The sequence below is a fragment of the Erpetoichthys calabaricus genome, chromosome 1, assembly GCF_900747795.2.
Source record: "Erpetoichthys calabaricus chromosome 1, fErpCal1.3, whole genome shotgun sequence".
NCBI lineage: Eukaryota > Metazoa > Chordata > Cladistia > Polypteriformes > Polypteridae > Erpetoichthys > Erpetoichthys calabaricus.
The window spans coordinates 54,242,717-54,261,206 of NC_041394.2; the positions used below are offsets into that span (position 1 = coordinate 54,242,717).

An 18,490-nucleotide genomic window follows, 5' to 3' on the forward strand; every position below is an offset into this window, starting at 1 on the left:
AGGGCAGACCCAGGACATACTGGAGGGGTTATATCTCCTGGCTGGCCTAGAAAGGCCTCAGGGTCCTCCCAAAGGAGCTGGAGGAGGTGGCCAGGGAGAGGGAGGTCTGGGCTTCCCTGCTTAGGTTGCTGCCCCCGCGACCCGACCTCGGATAAGCGGTGGATAATGGAAGGATGGATGGATGGATGGATAGATGGATGGATGGATGGATGGATGGATGGATGGATGGATGGATGGATGGATGGATGGATGGATGGATGGATGGGTTATATTATCAATAAGAGACTTCCATTCCCTGCTTGAGATATCACAAGGGTGGTCCTTTTCCCAGCATTGTCTAAGATCATTTAGAGGTGCACACTATGCCATTTGATAAAAAAACACCAGTATTCTCCTCATTACTAACTCAGATTTAGTTATACATTGATGCTGATGGAAGATTAAGAAAGTTACGCAAGTCCCTTGTAACAAACTTTCTGACTTGTAAGTTGGAAAAATGAGGTGTTGAAGGAATGATGTAGACATAGTTGATCAAAGAGTACGAAGTTCTTGTCTATACAAAGATCTCTAAAAGTGCAAATTACTAATAACTTCTACATATTAAACACTATAGAAGTTAAGGATGGTTTGAATTTAAAACTCCCCTGTAATAAAGCTGCAGAGAATAACAACTCTACCTTAACAAGTTTAATATATTGGATCCATATTTTGGGCAAGTGGTGCACAGCTGGATTGTTAGTAAATTGACAGAGGGGAGGAATTTTCTTTCTAATGATATCCAAACAGGTACATTCCCATTACCTTCCATTTCTTCCCATTGTATCAAAGTAGAAATATTCACAATCCAGTAGTAAAGCTGGAAGTCAGGTAATGCCTTTGGACCTTCTACTTTTGATCATCCTTTTAATGTATTGCTTTGTTGTGTTTCATATAAATGAGTTTATGGTTTCGTAAAACTTTTTCAAGAAGGATTTGTTAACCTATATGAAAATACTAAATTGTGCCTTTCTTAAACCTATAAGAAAATAGCATGCTCACACCCACTTAGTCTAACATAAGGTTGTGGGGATCCAGAATCAATTCCAACAGGAGCTGGAGATAAGGCAGTAACAATCCCTGACCAATCTATCACAGGGCCACATTCAAGCACCAATTTGCCTAACCGATATGACTTTAGGAATTTAGGTGAACAGATGTAGCTGGAGGGAAGCAACCCTAGATATAAGCAGAATGTGCAAACTCCAAACAAACAGAAATGAAAACTGTTGCCAAATTTGAACCCAAAACACTGGACCCAAGAGGTAGCCATGTTAACTACTATGTCACCATGCCACCAGTGAGTAGTGGGAACTGAAGCTGTATGCTACCTTATAAAATATAGTCAGATTTAATTGTCATCATACAAACAAAAAGATGATATGAACTATTTATGCAGGTATACATTTTATTGGGTATTGTTAGAAGTTATATACATTTTCTTTTGTAAATCAACATCCAGGTATCTACTTTGATAACAGTACACATGAGGAATTAGGATTATTATATTCCCCTAATGTTGTTCTAAGCTTCTTAATCAGGTCACTTAACTCACCATTGCTGTACAGCAGCTGCAGTTTGTAGTGAGTGCCATTATTTGTCTTCTCTGTACTCTGCTCCTTCAAGTAACAAAAAACAAAAAATAAAACATATACAGCATATATATCAAAAACTCTCTGAATGAATACACAAGCAGCAAAAGTAGCCATATTAGTACTAATGTATGTGTTTCCTATTGCCTGCTTATGAATATTCAACCCTTTTTCAGGATGTGACTGTTTCAGACTCTGCTTAAGAACAGACAGCCACATTATTTGTAGGGCTGACTGTGATAGCAATCAATGCCTAAGTAAAAAGAGAACAAAACTGGATTCATTCATGTTAGTAGAAGGATGCTTTCATATTCACCCATCGGCAACTGAATAAAGTGATAGATGTAATGATTATTGGTAATGAACTCAACTGGACACATGCATGGCAGGAAATTGTTTTAATTATCTAGACAGAAAGGACAGGCAGAGTGTCTCTCATTTGGGCAGAGTGGAATTTCTTTGAGTTTATTTGGCTGTATAATAAAAAACACATAACCTTGAAAGATTATAGTAATGAACCTGGAAATGAAGTGACAGTTAGTGAATCTCTACCCAGAAATGAATGCTTACAGTTACATACATATTTAGATGGACTGAAAGATGATCAGACTCCATGAGGACTGACCAAAACGATATGTTTTTGGCTGTTCACCTGCACAGAGAGAAAACTTTAACAAGTTAACTTAGCAAATGAAATTAATTTTGTCTCCACCTGAATGGAGGGGATCATATAGAGCAGGGGTCCTCAATCACGGTCCTGGAGGGCCGCAGTGGCTGCAGGTTTTTCTTCTAACCCAGTTGCTTAGTTGGAAAGCAATTCTTGCCATGGCTTGTTAGTGCTTTAACTCCACTATGTCAGCTCATTCTCATATCCGAGATTTTCTTCCCCTTTCTAAGGATATCATCAAAATGATTTGAAGTCTAAAACGGCCGAGTAATTCTCAGTCCTTCTCTTTTTTCTCTTCACTTTCCTTCCAAGTATTTAATTAAACCCAATAGTGTACAATAAATACACAGTAAGTGTAAATGGTACCAAGCTAAATGGAGAAATGCTAATCTCTTTTGTCATTTGCATGTTATGGCTAATAAGGAAACAATTAAAAACCAAGAATGCAGCTGTTTAAGACTAAAATAAGCAATAAGGGTTCAAAATCTCAACGAGTGAGACAACTAAAGTGAAGCAGAAGTGTTATTTGAGCAATAAGGACTTCTTATTAAGCAACTGGGTTGGAACTAAAACCTGCAGCCACTGCGGCCCTCCAGGACTGTGATTGAGGACCCCTGATATAGAGGATGATCCTGCAGTGGTACTGCAATTGAGATGAATAGGGATAAGGATATGGAGACTCAAGGTGCCTTCTGAGAAAGAGAAATAATCCATTAAACAACACTCACTCTCTGGCATAGAGGGGGTCACTTCAATGGATAGACATAAAGACAAATATTTTAAATTACACCAAAGAATTCTTCTATGCTCTTCTTTGACATGCATCATGTAAACAGTATGCTTAATGGAAATACTGTCAATTAAAGCGGGGAAAATTAACATTAGAGAACATTTCAGAATGTAGTGCTGGGAATTAGATACACAATATTCATTTAAATTAAATTAATTTAATTCTAGTTCATTTGAGTATATTTGAAATTCATTTTGAGATATAAGCACTTCTCTTTAGCATACGTCTAACAATTTTCCAAGTGATTCAGAGTAACCTCCTGTTTATACATCATCACATACAACATTAATTTCTCAAACCGGCATTATCCAATTCAGGATTGCAGAGGACAGGATATCTAAGCAGCACTGGTATCACACATGCATAGGATGCCAAGTCATCACAGGGCCTACTCATGTGTACACTCACATTGCTTACAGTCAACAGTTAATGTAATACTTACATTTGTTGGAGGTAAAATGGAGTTACTAGAGAAAAATTCACACAAACAAGACTTGACTTGAAGCCAGCATGCTATATTTATAAGGAAGCAGTGTCAGCTTGCCACTATATTTTAACATATGATAAATATCCAGATTTTTAATTGCATATGAAAAAATTACGAAATAACTTTCTTCTTATTGTCATATCTCTGCAGTTTTCATTAAAGATGTTTGAACTGTATTTCAAATAGTGTCCAGTCTTGTGTTGCTTACTGCTTGTGGCCAACATTGCACAGGCGAGCTCCAGCCACTAATGTTTGTTAAAAAATTTCCGTCTCTAATATTTCATTAATATTGGCTAGCTTTATTTTTTTAAATCTCTTAAATACATTTCTGTCTATTAAAAATGCACCTCAGGAAACCATTGAAAGTGACATCTTGTACATCTGAAGATACCTCAGAATCAAGGCCTGTAAAAATCCCCTATCTTGCAAATGTTTTACTTTCTTTTATGACATCTGCAGATTGAGATTTGTCAAAGTATGTTTTCAATTTTATTATATTGAAGATATCTGAAATGGCTTCTATGATATCTTGGACGGATTTTGACCTTGTATGTAATTCATTTCAGGGTCACCAGGGTCAGAGCCTACATGGCAGTGCTAGGCACAAAGGAGGAACCAGCTCTGCAGATCTGAATGGGCCTACTCATGTATACACCAGGGTCAGTTTAGAGCTGCCAGTTAGTCTGACATGCTTGTTATTCAAATGTGGGAGTGAAACCAGAGTACTCAGAGAAAAACCCACATAGGCAACTGGAGCACGTGCATATTCTACGTAAAGAGTGACCGGGTGTGGGTTCAAACTCTAAACTACAGAGACCTGACATTGCAGGTGTAACTACTATGCATGGTGCTGCCTTTGTATATTTGGTAATCCCTCAAATGTATCCTTGAAAAATCAAAAATTAAGTACTCTTTTATTTTAGGATATATTTAATGCATTTTAGTATATCTCTACTAACGTCTCATACATTTCAAGATATCCTTATTTAAAACTCCCCTGTTTTTTCAATAACTTTTCCTGTTTGTTTCAATATTTTCCAGATGAATTACATACTTTAGATAACTTCCTGTCCATTTTTGAAGTGTCACACATGTTTCAATACATCTCAGCATAATTCCTTGCCCATTTTCTCTATCCAGGCATCTACTTTCTCAACATATTTATTGCGTGTAGCTTTATGGGGAACCCATATTCTGTTGGGCACAAAAAAAGGAACTAGCTCAGGATGGAACATGAATCCCTGTCCATTTTAAGAAAAACTAGAAATAGAATAGAAAGTTCCTCTCCAACAGAGCAAGATGAAGAGGACAGAAAGATATGGAAGAAGATGATCCGCTGTGGTGACCCCTAACGGGAGCAGCCGAAAGAAGAAGAAGAAGAAGAGAATAGAAAGTTCCTCTCCAACAAAATGGCATTTATTTAGGAAGCTTTTCCATAATATCTCAAAACTGACATTTTGAAATACAGTTCATCCATTTTTTCCAACCATCTGAATTAAAAAAAAAAATCAAGACCGTGTATTTTATTAAGGAGGTTGTCACTTTCACATCAATTGAATAGAAACAGGAAGTTTATCACTGCTTCACAGTCCAGAAACCTTGATCATCATTTGTGTGGCATGGTATTTCCATGTTCTTCCCATGTCCAGATGAGTGTCCTTCAGGTGGCCACCCAGATCCAAAGCACCAATCTGTCAAGTCGATTGGTGTCTCCAATTAGTCTTGGTGTATTTGAGTGTGCCCATTGATACACTGGCATGCTGTCCATGGCCGATTCCTGCCTTACACTCCAGGAGGGTCACAGGTATGGACTGAAGAAAGCATTCTTTGGACCTCCAATTACAGAAATTAAACTGCCATTAATGCTGAAATAAGCAAAACTTAAAATGTACCTTCGAGTATTTTCTGTCTGTGGTGACTGCATTTATTGGGGGTGGATAGGCGGCTACAGATTCAATAAAATTCTTAAGTAAAGTGTTGTCACTGAACAGATGTCAAGCAACCATGCAGAAAATGAACGCTTTTCAACCCCCTTTACCGAGTGACTTCTCCATTCATTTGGACACATGTCAGAGAGCTGGATGCTGGAAACTGGGCAAAGATGGCAAATGCTGAAAATATGTGCTGGCACTAACATATAAAATAAGCATTTGTACAGAAGAGTCACTTCTGCACGTGTTTAAATCTGTCAGGGCATTTCTAACGTGACAGTGAATATGTATCATTGCAAAGACAGACATGAGTTGGAGGGGTGTGACAAAATGAGAGCATGGGTCCTCTCATCATCACTCCTTGTGTAATTAAAATCAAATCTCCAAACTATAAAACTGAATTGACCAATTAATAACATTACTTCCAGTACAGGACCAGGCTGGATTTTGCCTCCTAACTACATTGTCTTTAAAGTATTAATATATCTGTGATAGAAGAAGAGACATGGCTGATTTCTGAACTATTAAATCTAACCTTCTTTGTCTCACTTGCAACAAGGAGACCACACAGTCTTTAGGTTCTGCTCTGCCGACCACCCTAGATCTTTGGCCCAGATTGAAAACACATGCAGCCAATGCCCTCCTTCAGTTTGCAGACCACCGTGTTGGATGTTCCTCCTATTTATTCTATGTGCATTATTTAGTTTCATCTACAGTCACTAATAAATCACAAGGGCTTAGTACATTATTCCATATTTCTACAACTACAGTGCTAACAGGTTAAATGTCTTACTGAGAAGGAGTCTTGGTAGGAAGTTGGCCCATTTTGCACAACACTTGAGTCACTAAAACATACTTGTCTATCATGTCGCTCCCTGATCTTTAGCTCAGAAGCTGGCGCTTAACTTTCTGAGTCTCTCTGCTTAAAATACAAGGCCACTTTTTATGTGAAATTTGGATAATAAAGCACACCACCTGGTCACCCTTAACTCAGCTTTGGGAAATCAGTGGCCTCTCATTTCCAACCACAACTCCTACATGTCATAGATTGAAAGCCACTGTTCTTTGTGGTCCATCATTTCATACCACTATCTACATCAACAAGAAAACCACTTAGAGTACTGTAGCTGACCACTTTATTGGATGTTTCATCTTCTTTAAAGAGCCTTGGGTTGTGAATTGTGCTAGCCAGTACTTCATTTTCACCCTCTCAATGAATTCTAAAAGGACATTCTCTCCCATGCATTTGAGTGATGGACAGCATTACCTGCTTATTTTTAAATATGCTTGCAAGGCCACACTGTCTCTTACTTTTAACCATCAGACCATAAAGCTCTCTTGTTGTTAATTCAAACCACATGGTATGACAGTTGGCCTGAAATCACCTTGTTACAAATCCAGGGGGTTATAATTAGCAAATGCTAAAAGTCGTTTGTGATTTGTCTCTCAGTTAAAGCCACAAAGCTATTAGTTTTAGTAACTAATCCTTGTTTCAAACTTAGGGTCAAACTTGGGGTGCAGCATCTTCAGCAGCTGCTTTCGTGTTCTGACAGGTAGACACCAGGATGTTTCTACACAGTATCTCCATCACCATGATAGTAAAATGTATCTTTTCAGGGCACTATCATTGTGTGTACTTCCTTTTTTATGTCTTTGACTGTCCTACAAGACACTATTTTCTCTTACATGCAACTTGTAAGTGTAAAACAGCAGTGCCTTTAAGTGTGGGACAAATTTTGGTCTTATTAAATACTGTTTCACAAATGCCAGTGTTTTGGAAATGTGGGTTTGCAGCATTAGTGCAAAGAAAATGAAGCAATCCTGGATGTGATATTAGTCTATGGCAGGGCACACTGTCCTGTAACTTTAAATCCAGCAATTAAGCTAACCTAATATGTCTTTGAGATAAGGAAAGAAAACTGGAACACCTAGAGAAACCCCATACAGTCTCACTGAGATTCAGACCGTGGAGTACAGCGCTGTGTGGCAGCACCCTGTCATCTCCATTTACCACAACTAGACATATCCTGGTACCTCGTCCACACAAAGTCTCTGTCTACTTATGTGATGGATGGTCTTTTTATTTAGTTTTTTTCTTCTTCTTTTTTATTTTACAAAGAAAAACTTAAAACACTAATGAGGTTATTTTGCTGTCATTTAACAAGAAATGACACAGAGACCATTAAAGACCTTTCCGTAAATGGTTAATAGGAAACAAAAAACTGCTTCTGATACAACGACATTCAAGAAAAGCCTTATAAGTGTGAACCTGGAGGTGATTTTCCTTAATTCAAAAGTTTTAAATTCAACTATTTACAATGGATATCTTTTTATCCTTTCATGACTGAAATAATTTTAAACCATTTCTATTCGGTTGAGCAGCCAAACTTTATGAGAAAGAAAGTTTTGAAAAGTTGATGTTAGTTGAAACCCCAGGACAAAACCTTCACCGACACTAGAATGATGAAAAAAGATATAAATTACCTTTTCATTTTCTACGAAGTCTACAAAAGCCGTCCTCTCGATCTCTATGGGCTGCCCTTGACGGTCATACAGTGCCAACACGAAGTGAAAGAAATTGGATTTGCGCAGGTTGGAAGGAGGCTGCTTCTCAAAGTGCGCCCGTGACAGAGCCACGCCACTGTGGGGAAGAGAAAACGAGCGTCAGCCTTAAACAGTCGGTCATAATGGCCGTTCAGTCATTCACCTATCCATTCGTCCATTATCAAAAATTCGCTTTTCCTCGTTAGATAACCCCTGAGAAAACATTAAGTTTAAAGCCACATTGAAACTTTTCACAGAAAGTCAAAAAACTCTGCTCTAAAAACAATTTCGTGAAAATGTGGAGTGGAGTGCGTGTCGGAGGTGAGACAAAACTTAAAATATCGGTTTTAAAATGCAACAAACCATTGTCAGAACTTCGATAAGTATTGAAGAACATTTTGCAACAACTTCTGCAGTATGTTTTCATTTTATTGTTTAGAGATCATAGAATGTAGAATGATCCTCACTGCGCTTCATACTGCACATCAAACTACAGCAATTGAAATAAAGTATATTTTTATGAAAACCTTCTTCGCAAGTAATGGCTTTCGGCGGAGAACAGCAGCAACAGTTTTTGATTCTCTTTTTTTAAGTGTACATGTCATACGTACTGCCGTTCAAATCAAGCGTTTGTTTTGCCAATGATTGCCGCTTTTCCGTTTACAGCTAAATATGATGTTGGAGTAATCAGCGCGCTCTCTTTCCGGGTGCTTAATAGCCAAGATGAGTATATAACATATACGGGGGTCTCGAGGTGAACGGACTCTTAGAGTTAACAGTCTGTAATCGAATAAAATAATAAAACTTCTGCTCAGCAGGTTTAACTGTACTTCGCTTTGAAGAACGTAGTTTGAAGCAAAGCCAAAAATGATCATATCGGTTATAATGAAATAAAGAAATAAATTGTGACTAATAAACAGCAAAATGTTGCCAATGTCAAATCAATTTTTAAGGTGAAAATATGGAGGCACTTTTTTACATGTTTTATGAGTAACACAATAATTTTTCATTTGACACAAGCGAATTTCATGTGTTAGTTTGTGTTTTCTTTGTAGAATATTAAAACTGTGTTTATCTGTTTGATTTTTTTTTATCTGAGAGTGTTGCGCAGATTATTTGCCTTCTTGAAAAAATGTATTTAATGACTTTTTTTCTAAAAAGATCATTTTATCCATCTATTAATTAGGTACTCAAATAAAACACGTTTCCCTCTCCTGACAGCTATTAAACTTCCTTATCTAACTTTCCACAAGTCATTAATTTAATTAATATAAGATATATGTATGAAATATTTGATTAACGGTATATGTGAATAGATAGATAGATAGATAGATAGATAGATAGATAGATAGATAGATAGATAGATAGATAGATAGATAGATAGATAGATAGTATTTGCAGAAAATAATTTATTGAAAAAATCTAAGTTATTCTCGGATATGATTGGGTTTTGAATTTAAACTTGAAATCTCTTCGTTAATTAGCTGTTGCAATTTCACACACTTACATTTAGGATTTCCTTTCAATTAACACGGCGCTATAAATGTGAGCTTTTTGTTGATAACTAAATCAATATTTTACTTTCTGTCAATGAACATAGAAATGTGTTCGTGTCTATATTATATTATATTATATTATATTATATTATATTATATTATATTATATTAAATGGTGAACCAACAGAATTCTTAATCTTCTTATCGATTTTATTTTGGGTTTTGGAAATTATAGGACAAACGTGATCTGCGAAATGCTTTTACGGAATTTCATATTCTGCTTTTTATTTTAACTCAATCATTAGATTGATCCTTTTTTATTCCCAAAGTTTTGTTTATGCATAGCAGTTTTTGTTCTATCAGTTTGTCGTACTTTAATATAACCTAAGACATGCATAAGGAAAATCATTCCATTCATGCAATACTGTTTGGAATGCTTAGATTCAACCTTGTCATCGTGCACTTGTTACTTCTTAATGTGACTTTTCCCCTTTCTTATGTAGTTCAGTTAAGTCTCAACTACCTAAATATAACTTACCTAAACATATATACGTCATATTAATAAGTTGTGGTAAACAGTGTAAGCACGCATTTAATTTTCTTGACGTGTAAATAATACCGCCTTAAAGCTGGCAGTGTTTTTTGAATCAATGCCTTAAAGATTTCGCAAGACATATTCTGATGTTCTAAATTATGAAACGATAGATAGATAGATAGATAGATAGATAGATAGATAGATAGATAGATAGATAGATAGATAGATAGATAGATAGATAGATAGATAGATTTTTTATTTTGAAACAAATACTGCTTGATAAATAAAAAATGTTAAACTGAAGATTTGGTTAGTTACTTCATGATACTATCTCGATATGTATCGCAGTAACAGCGTCCTCTTGTACATCTCCACGCATATGTTCTTTAAACGCGTGAAACATCGATTCATCAAACTACCGCCTGCACGAAAGCTGTCAGAAGAAGAAAATCGGCTGACTGGGCAATTCAGACATAGTTCGTAAGTTCCTTACAATACCTGACACGCGCACAAGTACTTCATCACCCTAATGCCTTTCTGATTGGATTTTATTTCGCGCACGTTATAAATCTATGAAGGCGATTGTGTAGAATACAACGGAAGTGTAAAAAACGAAAAATTAAAATGGCTTATGTTTAAGCCGTTAAGAAGTACTTGCTCAGTATTTAATATTATGTTTATAAAGCATTAGGTGACGCAGACTGAAAAAGAGCAGAAACCAAACTACTGGTAGGCAATAATATACACATTCATAATATAATTTATGGCATAATTAGGAAAGTGATAAAGGTATATATATATATATTCCACATTTCTTTTTAATATGTATGGCATGTATTTTGTAATTACCACTAAAAGAAAACCACATTACTGAATTTTTTTTTTTTTAAAACAAACAAAATAAAACGACAGGCATTACTCTCCTCCTACCAATTATTTATGCTACGGCAAGCTAAACAAATATAAATATTGGATTTCCATGCGTATAATGTTTTGAGATTATGTTTGTCTCTGTGATTAAACACGTTTTGTGCAACAGGTTATGGTGCATTTGCAACAGTTCTACATGGTGACAGCACAATAATAATGGCATTAGGCTTATCACTGAAAATGTGAAAGAATACTATCAAGTGTACTCATGATAATCGCTTGTCTTTTGAATAAAAACCCTACCAGCCGTGTAGGTTTTCCTTGCGATGCCATTGCTAATCGGTGTCAGAATTAGTGATGAATTAGTCTCATCTTTCACATGCGATAGTATTCTTTATACATTATTGCTGTTTGGCAAATTACTGCTCACATTTGGTACAATAATGATATTTTTAAAACCACGTTTTTCTTCGTTAATTAACCCTTTTAAAGTATTGTTTCAGTGGGTACTGAATTTGCCCAATGCTACTGTCAAAACTAGTAACAGATAGCTGAATCTCATAAAACAAACTATGGCCAGAGATAAAAAAAAAAAAATGAAGTTTATATGATTTATACCAACTAATCTTGGAATACTCTTAACCCATCATTAATATTCAGTAAATATATTATAAATGCCAAGATGTTGCTTTCAATTTAGTTGGTCAAACGGCCATCTTATCGTCCTCTTGTTCTTTTATTCATTTCTTGTAAAGTTGTTTGCTTGTACGATGTGATTTCAATTGCGTCTCGCACTAAAACGATTATTATTCCGATTGTCACCCTTTCAGTACTTTGATTTTCAATCCATGTTACATTTTACGTGACTCAGATGATTTTACAATAAAACTAACTTATGTGGGATCGAAATTTATATTCAGAGAGTTCAGTGCCTCTGCGGACTATATTGTGATGCTGTACTTCAAAAACAAACAAGAAACAAATCTCATCTTTTAAATTAAAGTCAGTACTCCTTTCTCTATATTTCAAAGTTGAAAAATTGATCCGTTCGGAGTGATAATACACAAAAATATCAGAATAACAGAAAATGCATCATTGATTACACCTAGAGAACTGTTTTATAAAATAATTATAATACTAATAATTAGAAGTAATTGAGGATGATGTCGGAGTTTATTTGTCTTTTAGTAGGACAAGTATTAGTTGGTCAATATTTTAATCATGTTAAGTATAGAACTAACAAGAGATCATTACATTTATTTATAAGACATTAATCATAACTATTGCACGCTCCCTCCGACCCCGATAATCAGGCCAGGATACGGATGAGTGGATGGATGGCTATTTCTCGGAACTGCTGGCTTCATGGCTCAATTATTACTGTTTTTCTGTCGATTTGAACGTCTTGACGTGCACGATTTACAGACTAAAAGTCAAACACTGATACAGGTGGTCGTATCGTTTGACAAGTGACCCTGTGCATCCCCACGTGATTATAGAAAACTTAGTCCGGAGGAGAATAAAGCCTCAATGAACTATTTAATACATTTACCTAAGATGAGAATGTGAACAGTACTATCAGAGAATTAAAACGGTCGCTGTAATTAATATGTTATGGGTTCTAAGAACTCTGTGCATGCTGGGTACACGAGAAAAAAAATTATTTACCCTTTATGAAATAAAAAAAACACTCTACTGCTTTACCGCTTTAATATGAAATAAAGTTTAGCAGCCATGATAGTAAAAAGCCACTATCTTGCTCGCCGCTGTACCTCTGTTTAAAATATTTAACAGGATATTATAAACCTGTCTGTATATAAACCTATTTTCGATTATTTCTCAAGACTCCGGTATCGGTATATACCTAGAATGTTACAAATGTCACCTTTAACTCTTACTTGCGCAACTGTTTCAGCGTGTATTTGTTTGCAGCTGTTAACGGAGTAACTAACGTCCATCAGTTTTTTAAAGGGTCCTTTTTCAGGTAAGGTCGTTGTCAGCTGCATGGGAGTACGGCAGGGAGGAAAGTCGGGAACCAACATTTGACTGCAGAGCATCAGCCAATCACTGAACTAAGTTGGTAAACTTGAAGAGATAGATCGGCAATGCATACTTGTAGCTTAGGCCTTTGGGTTGAAAGCGGCAGATGGTGAGTTCATGTATACTGTTAGGTAGATTGACTTCCAGCGTGACTTCTAAAGTAAGAAGCACATTTGAAAGTTGCTAATGAAATGCTTACAAAGCACTTAAAAGTGTTATCACGTTAACCAAGAAAGATACGAGCTCGGAGGAAATGTAAGGCATGAATGTTTTGCTTTGTATTAAGACCCCACTTACACTATATATATATATATATATATATATATATATATATATATATATATATATATATATATATATATATATATGCGTCTGTGTGTGTGTGTTTGTGTGCTGTAGACCTGTTGCTATTTTAAAAATGTTGGATTTGCATAATTAAAATGCCGTTGATCTAAATTCATATATGTATCGGGAACTGACCGCAGCTGGCATAGTAATAAAGTTTATTTTGTAATACCGTTATATAAACTCGGAGAACCGTTTCAAGACTTGTGCAGCGCTTCACAAATAAAATATAAAGCATGGCTTTTGAGATTTAAAATTTTATAATTTTTTACTAAATAACCACTTAAATTATTTTTGTGTTCGAAATGTATTTCATCATTAATGTTATCGCATGTTACGTTCCTAGCGTTTGAAACTACAAAAGAAGCGCATTTTTCGAATTGTTTCGGGTAAATTAAATGTTTTAATATACAGGGGTGGGCAAAAGTAGGTTTACAGATGTTGGTATGGAAAAAGACGTGGTTATGATTGAAAAAGACAGAGAAGACAATACAAATAAGAAAAACAATAAATGATAAATAGTAATATAAGAATAAACTATGTGTTTCACGTACTCACAACTGTAACCCTACTTTTGCCCACCCCTATGCAGGAACACACCTGTAATAAGTAAATGTATATTTTGCAATATAGCTCATTGATGCTTCATCTAAGTATATATGTAAGATATGTCAACCACTTAAAAACAGAGGCAGAAAACATTCTTTGCATTTGAGCAAACATGCTAAATTTACTATAAAAGATAACACTGAAATGTTATTATTTTGACACATTTTACATTTTATAGAGTGCATTTAATGTAATCATTTGTGTTACGTGAGTTGATTTTTTTCTGCATTTTCATGACCAGTACCAGCAATAGTTCTGAATAAAGCCGTTAAAAAGATTTGTGATTAATCTGTAAATGATTTTGATTTGATAGTGTCTACAGTACAATTTGAACCTCAGTCTTGAAGCACTCTTTACCTGTCAGTAAGCAGTAAGTTAAGGCTATGGTAATGCACGTTACTTTGTCAGATATCAAAACTTGAGGGTCCTTATGGTTCTTTTTTCAGTATTGTTATTATTTTATTTCCAAGTACATTACCTTTGTGCTGCTACGTTAGCATCCACAACTCCAACACTGCGCACCCAAGTCCTCACGGAGTCCATCTCCAGTCCCAAAGCTTTGTCTTTTACGGTAGGTCCCCCTCTGGCTAAATGGTCTTGGATTCCAAACATTTAGAGAAGTCAAAAATACAGGAGGTCTAACAATAAATTGAATTGTGAATAAAAAAACTAAAGAAACAAGAGTAAATTAATCCCAACGAATGGATTGTTAATTATTAATATAATTGATTATTGATCTGATGTGGAAAAATGCAGTATTCTTTTTTCAAAAGAGTCATTGAAGAAAAAAAAAATAGATTTATTCTCCTCGGGACATAATCATGTTGAAACGACAAAGCGAAATGCTTCCCAACTGGAGTCACTGTTATCAAAGATCACCTGCTCCGTAAAACGTAAACACTCGCCCACTTGCCAGAGCACTCACACTCGCGCGCGCACACACACGCACACACTCATACACACGCAAACACAACGAGGGTGCAATAAAATAGTGTCCTTTAATCCAGGTCAGGTACGCGATTAGGAGGAAACTGCAGTGTAAACGCATACATAAGCTCCGGGTGCTGAAAGTGCTCAGTTCATTCTCTTCGGCATGAATGAGTTACATTCCACGGAGAGGCGGGGTTGTGGCCCGTGCTAGAAAGCCCTTTATTTAAATATCTATTTCGATTGGATAACACTTGACAGTTTTGTGACCTGCCCCAAGACTAACAACCAATCATTGCTCTTCAGTCGCGTCGCATAAACTTTCTCTTGGGACTACAGACAACCACAATTCTTCAATTTGGTGAATAAACCAAACACGGATGACAATTATGATGCTTTCTTTTCTTTGGAATTATACTAATAAATACTATTATTAATGACGAACTTAAATATGCCCAGCAAATCTGCATGTAGAATATCAGGGGTCATATGGGAACGTTTGCCTTCTCCTAAAAGCAACTTCTGTTATTTTTGAAATTAAACCAAACAGCATTTTTGTGTGTAGAAAAATGTGTATGTCAGATCTACAAACAACGATATTAAGAATTAAACTAATTCATTTACCACTACATTTATACAAGGTTGTTCCATTTTCTTCTCGAATCGAATACTGCTTTACTAATGTTGGAACTTTCTTAAAAGCCGTAGAATATATCTTCTGTGCTTGCGTGTTTGAAAGCACTGGTTTATGAGTGAATGTGCTTTCTGTGAGTTGGGCGACAGTGTTTAATCTGTATTTGCATATGTAGAGAGCAAATTTATGTGAAAAGCCAGGTCACCGATAAGAGGACCGACTAGGATCCCAAGTATGTATATGCTTTAGGGGTCGTTTATGTAATTATTTAGAGCTTATCTGAGCTGCCGGGATGAGCACTTCAGAAAAAGTGAAACAACAAATGGGCATGACCCCTTGAATCCGGAATATCTGGAAGACGTCTAAAATGTTCAGAAAAAAATCAGCGTTAAGCGATATTTTACAACACATAATTGGTATTCAAGATGTAAAGCTTTTAAAGTAATAAATGATAATGAAACATGCGATGCACTTTTATAAACAAAGCGTATAAGAACAAAGGAGTCTAATTAACTACAGTGGTTTCACTTTGTTGTTCTCTTCAGTCAACTTTTTAAAAAAACTACTTAGTTATATCTATACAATTAGTGTTGCTTTCAGAGTTACGCAGTTTCTTATTTTTTATTTTTATTTTTTATTTTTTTGTTTTAAGAAAAAAGCATAAAATCTGCAAACCGAAGGAAGAAGCGGAGCTCAATGGATTCCCCCGAAGTCATTTTTAGCGTTCTACAGTTCTACAAAGTAACCAGAAGCCCATACCGAAGAATCCGAACTGCATCGTTCGTCCATCTGTATAGAATAATGTTTGAAAGAAAAAACGGGGTTCAATTAGCTTTAATTAAACTTCTTGATCGATACATATAACACAAAAAATCCAAAACGATTCAAGTACAGCAGACCTTTGCTCTAGTAATGTTTAAGGACCTGCAAGTAGGCTATACAGATAGTTAAACGTTTTTTTTTTGTTTTTCTTTTGTTTGTTTTGTTTTGTTTAATTGTACTTCTGTAGGTCTTCGTTTTCCTTCATTTACTTATAGGGGACACTACATTTAAGTCGACTCGCGAAAATGAAAAAGCTGTTACAGCTACCGCAGTGTCTTTTCCCATATTTACCACCTCCTATCCTACGTCTGTGGCACACAAGGTGCAATGAAAGCATAGGCTCTACAGTAATCTGGCCCAATATCGTTTCTTATTGTTCATTGGAATAATTCGTCGATTCAAGATTTTCACGTTAAAGTATAAAAATGCCAGATGTGTGGATTTTTTTTCAAACAGAAAAGATACAAGACAGCTCGAGTGTATATAAAAATCACATGTAAAAGGAGGGACAAACTTTAACGATGTGTTCTCAGTCTGCGAGTACTTTTATTTCAGATGATGCTGAAGTGACATTTTGAAAACTTAATTATACAGCGCACAGCCGTTTTTTTTGTTTGTTTTTTTTTTTTTGGTTTTTAAATCTGAGAGGAGCATTTTTTCATTAATTTCCGTTTTCTCTCATTGAAAAGGAAAGTTTTTGGTCCTGCCGTGGCATTGTTCGCAGACACATCTCATAGAACAATGAATGCAAATCTCTCTTCAGAGACCATCTGCCGGCTACAAAGTCAGCTGTTCCCCCAATTAAAGGGGCAGCCCCCGGAATCCCTTTCACGATTTTGGTCCTCCGGCCTGACACTTCTGTTTAACCCCAAAGCCGGTAGATGCTGTTAGCTGAAGCTCTTAAACATGCCAGAAATTAACTTCTTAAAAAGTTTAACAATGGAGGGAAAAAAAATCTCTAATTATGTCTGAGAGCAGTTATCAAGGCAGCGACGTGAACTTCAGGAAGCGACTGGGCCATACTGTATGTGAGATTGAGTACAATATTCGATATCTGTGTATTAATTTATTAACATATACCGCAAGTTTTATTTAAACCATCTTTTCTTTAATGACAATTCTGGCCTATTAGACGCGCTTGAATTTTGCACTACTTTGGTGTAGTAATTTCAACATTGTAAACATAAGTCTAATGTGTAACTATTGCTCTGAATTTGTTTTGTACAACGTTTTCTGTTCCAACATTTCCAGAAAGTTTCCTCCCTGCTATGCGAAATCCTGCAAGAAAGACTAACTGGTGACATATTTTTAATATTTTAAACTGTATTTCCATCCAGTTTGGGTTCCTTTAACTAAATAGAAGCTTTGGAGTTTCAATAGATCCATAAAAACTAAACTTTGGGGTCTGTAAGAACTGCTGTCTCTCCTTATTTTATATGAATTACGGTATGCTTTGGGGGACCAGATGCCAGCTGTAGTCACTGATTATTTTTGCAATCCTTTATATGAAATGTTTTACTGAATATTTTCTCATATAAAAGTACAATTTTAGGTCAGTGAATTTCACAGATAAATATCCGCCTTTGTAATTTACTATTTAAGAATTGTGCATGGAAACTGGACCGAAAGCTGACAGCTTTGGACATAATGCATGAACAAATCCTGGATTCTTGTGGGAGATGTGGGAGACAGCCAGAGGAAGTAGAGAAAACCCAGGAAAACATGAAAATAACATGTGAACTCCACAATGACAGTGACTGAGCTAGGAGTCAAACCCAGCTCCAGACTCATACATCCCCATCCCACATATTCATGGCAGCTCATTTAGCCAAACATGAAACAAGGAAGAAAATCAAATCACTCAAAGAAATCCCACACAAACACAGGAAGAGTGTATCAACTCCCCACAAGGGGATGGTAACCAAGCTCAGGTCTCTGCAGCAGTGAAGCCGTAGTCCTGTCTACACTGCAGTAACATTATTACATTGAATCAACTTATTGATAGCATTTTAATTGAAAAAGTTGTCAATAATAATGCACTCCTAAAAACAAAGTAAGGTGTAGCACAGTATTTAGTTAAATTCAAGGGAAGCGCAATGATTAGCTGCGTACATTGTACAAAGAAAACACGATAAAAGTCAGATTTAAGAAGTAAATGTTACTTT

The 18,490-nt window shown here is 35.9% G+C and overlaps 1 protein-coding gene across 2 annotated transcripts in view; it reads right to left on the reverse strand.

The window, feature by feature from the left end:
• ebf2 (EBF transcription factor 2) overlaps nt 1–15,049 on the reverse strand; it is a 145,717-nt gene extending 130,668 nt beyond the window's left edge. For both annotated transcript variants that reach the window (XM_051928327.1, XM_028799604.2), the window contains exons 1-3: nt 14,421–15,049; nt 7,988–8,144; nt 1,592–1,655 (exon numbers count right to left, since the gene is read on the reverse strand). In XM_051928327.1, the coding sequence (XP_051784287.1) occupies nt 1,592–1,655; nt 7,988–8,144; nt 14,421–14,554 (355 nt within the window). In that variant the 5' untranslated portion in view covers nt 14,555–15,049. The remainder of the gene's footprint in view (nt 1–1,591; nt 1,656–7,987; nt 8,145–14,420) is intronic.
• Nucleotides 15,050–18,490: the final 3,441 nt, after the last annotated feature.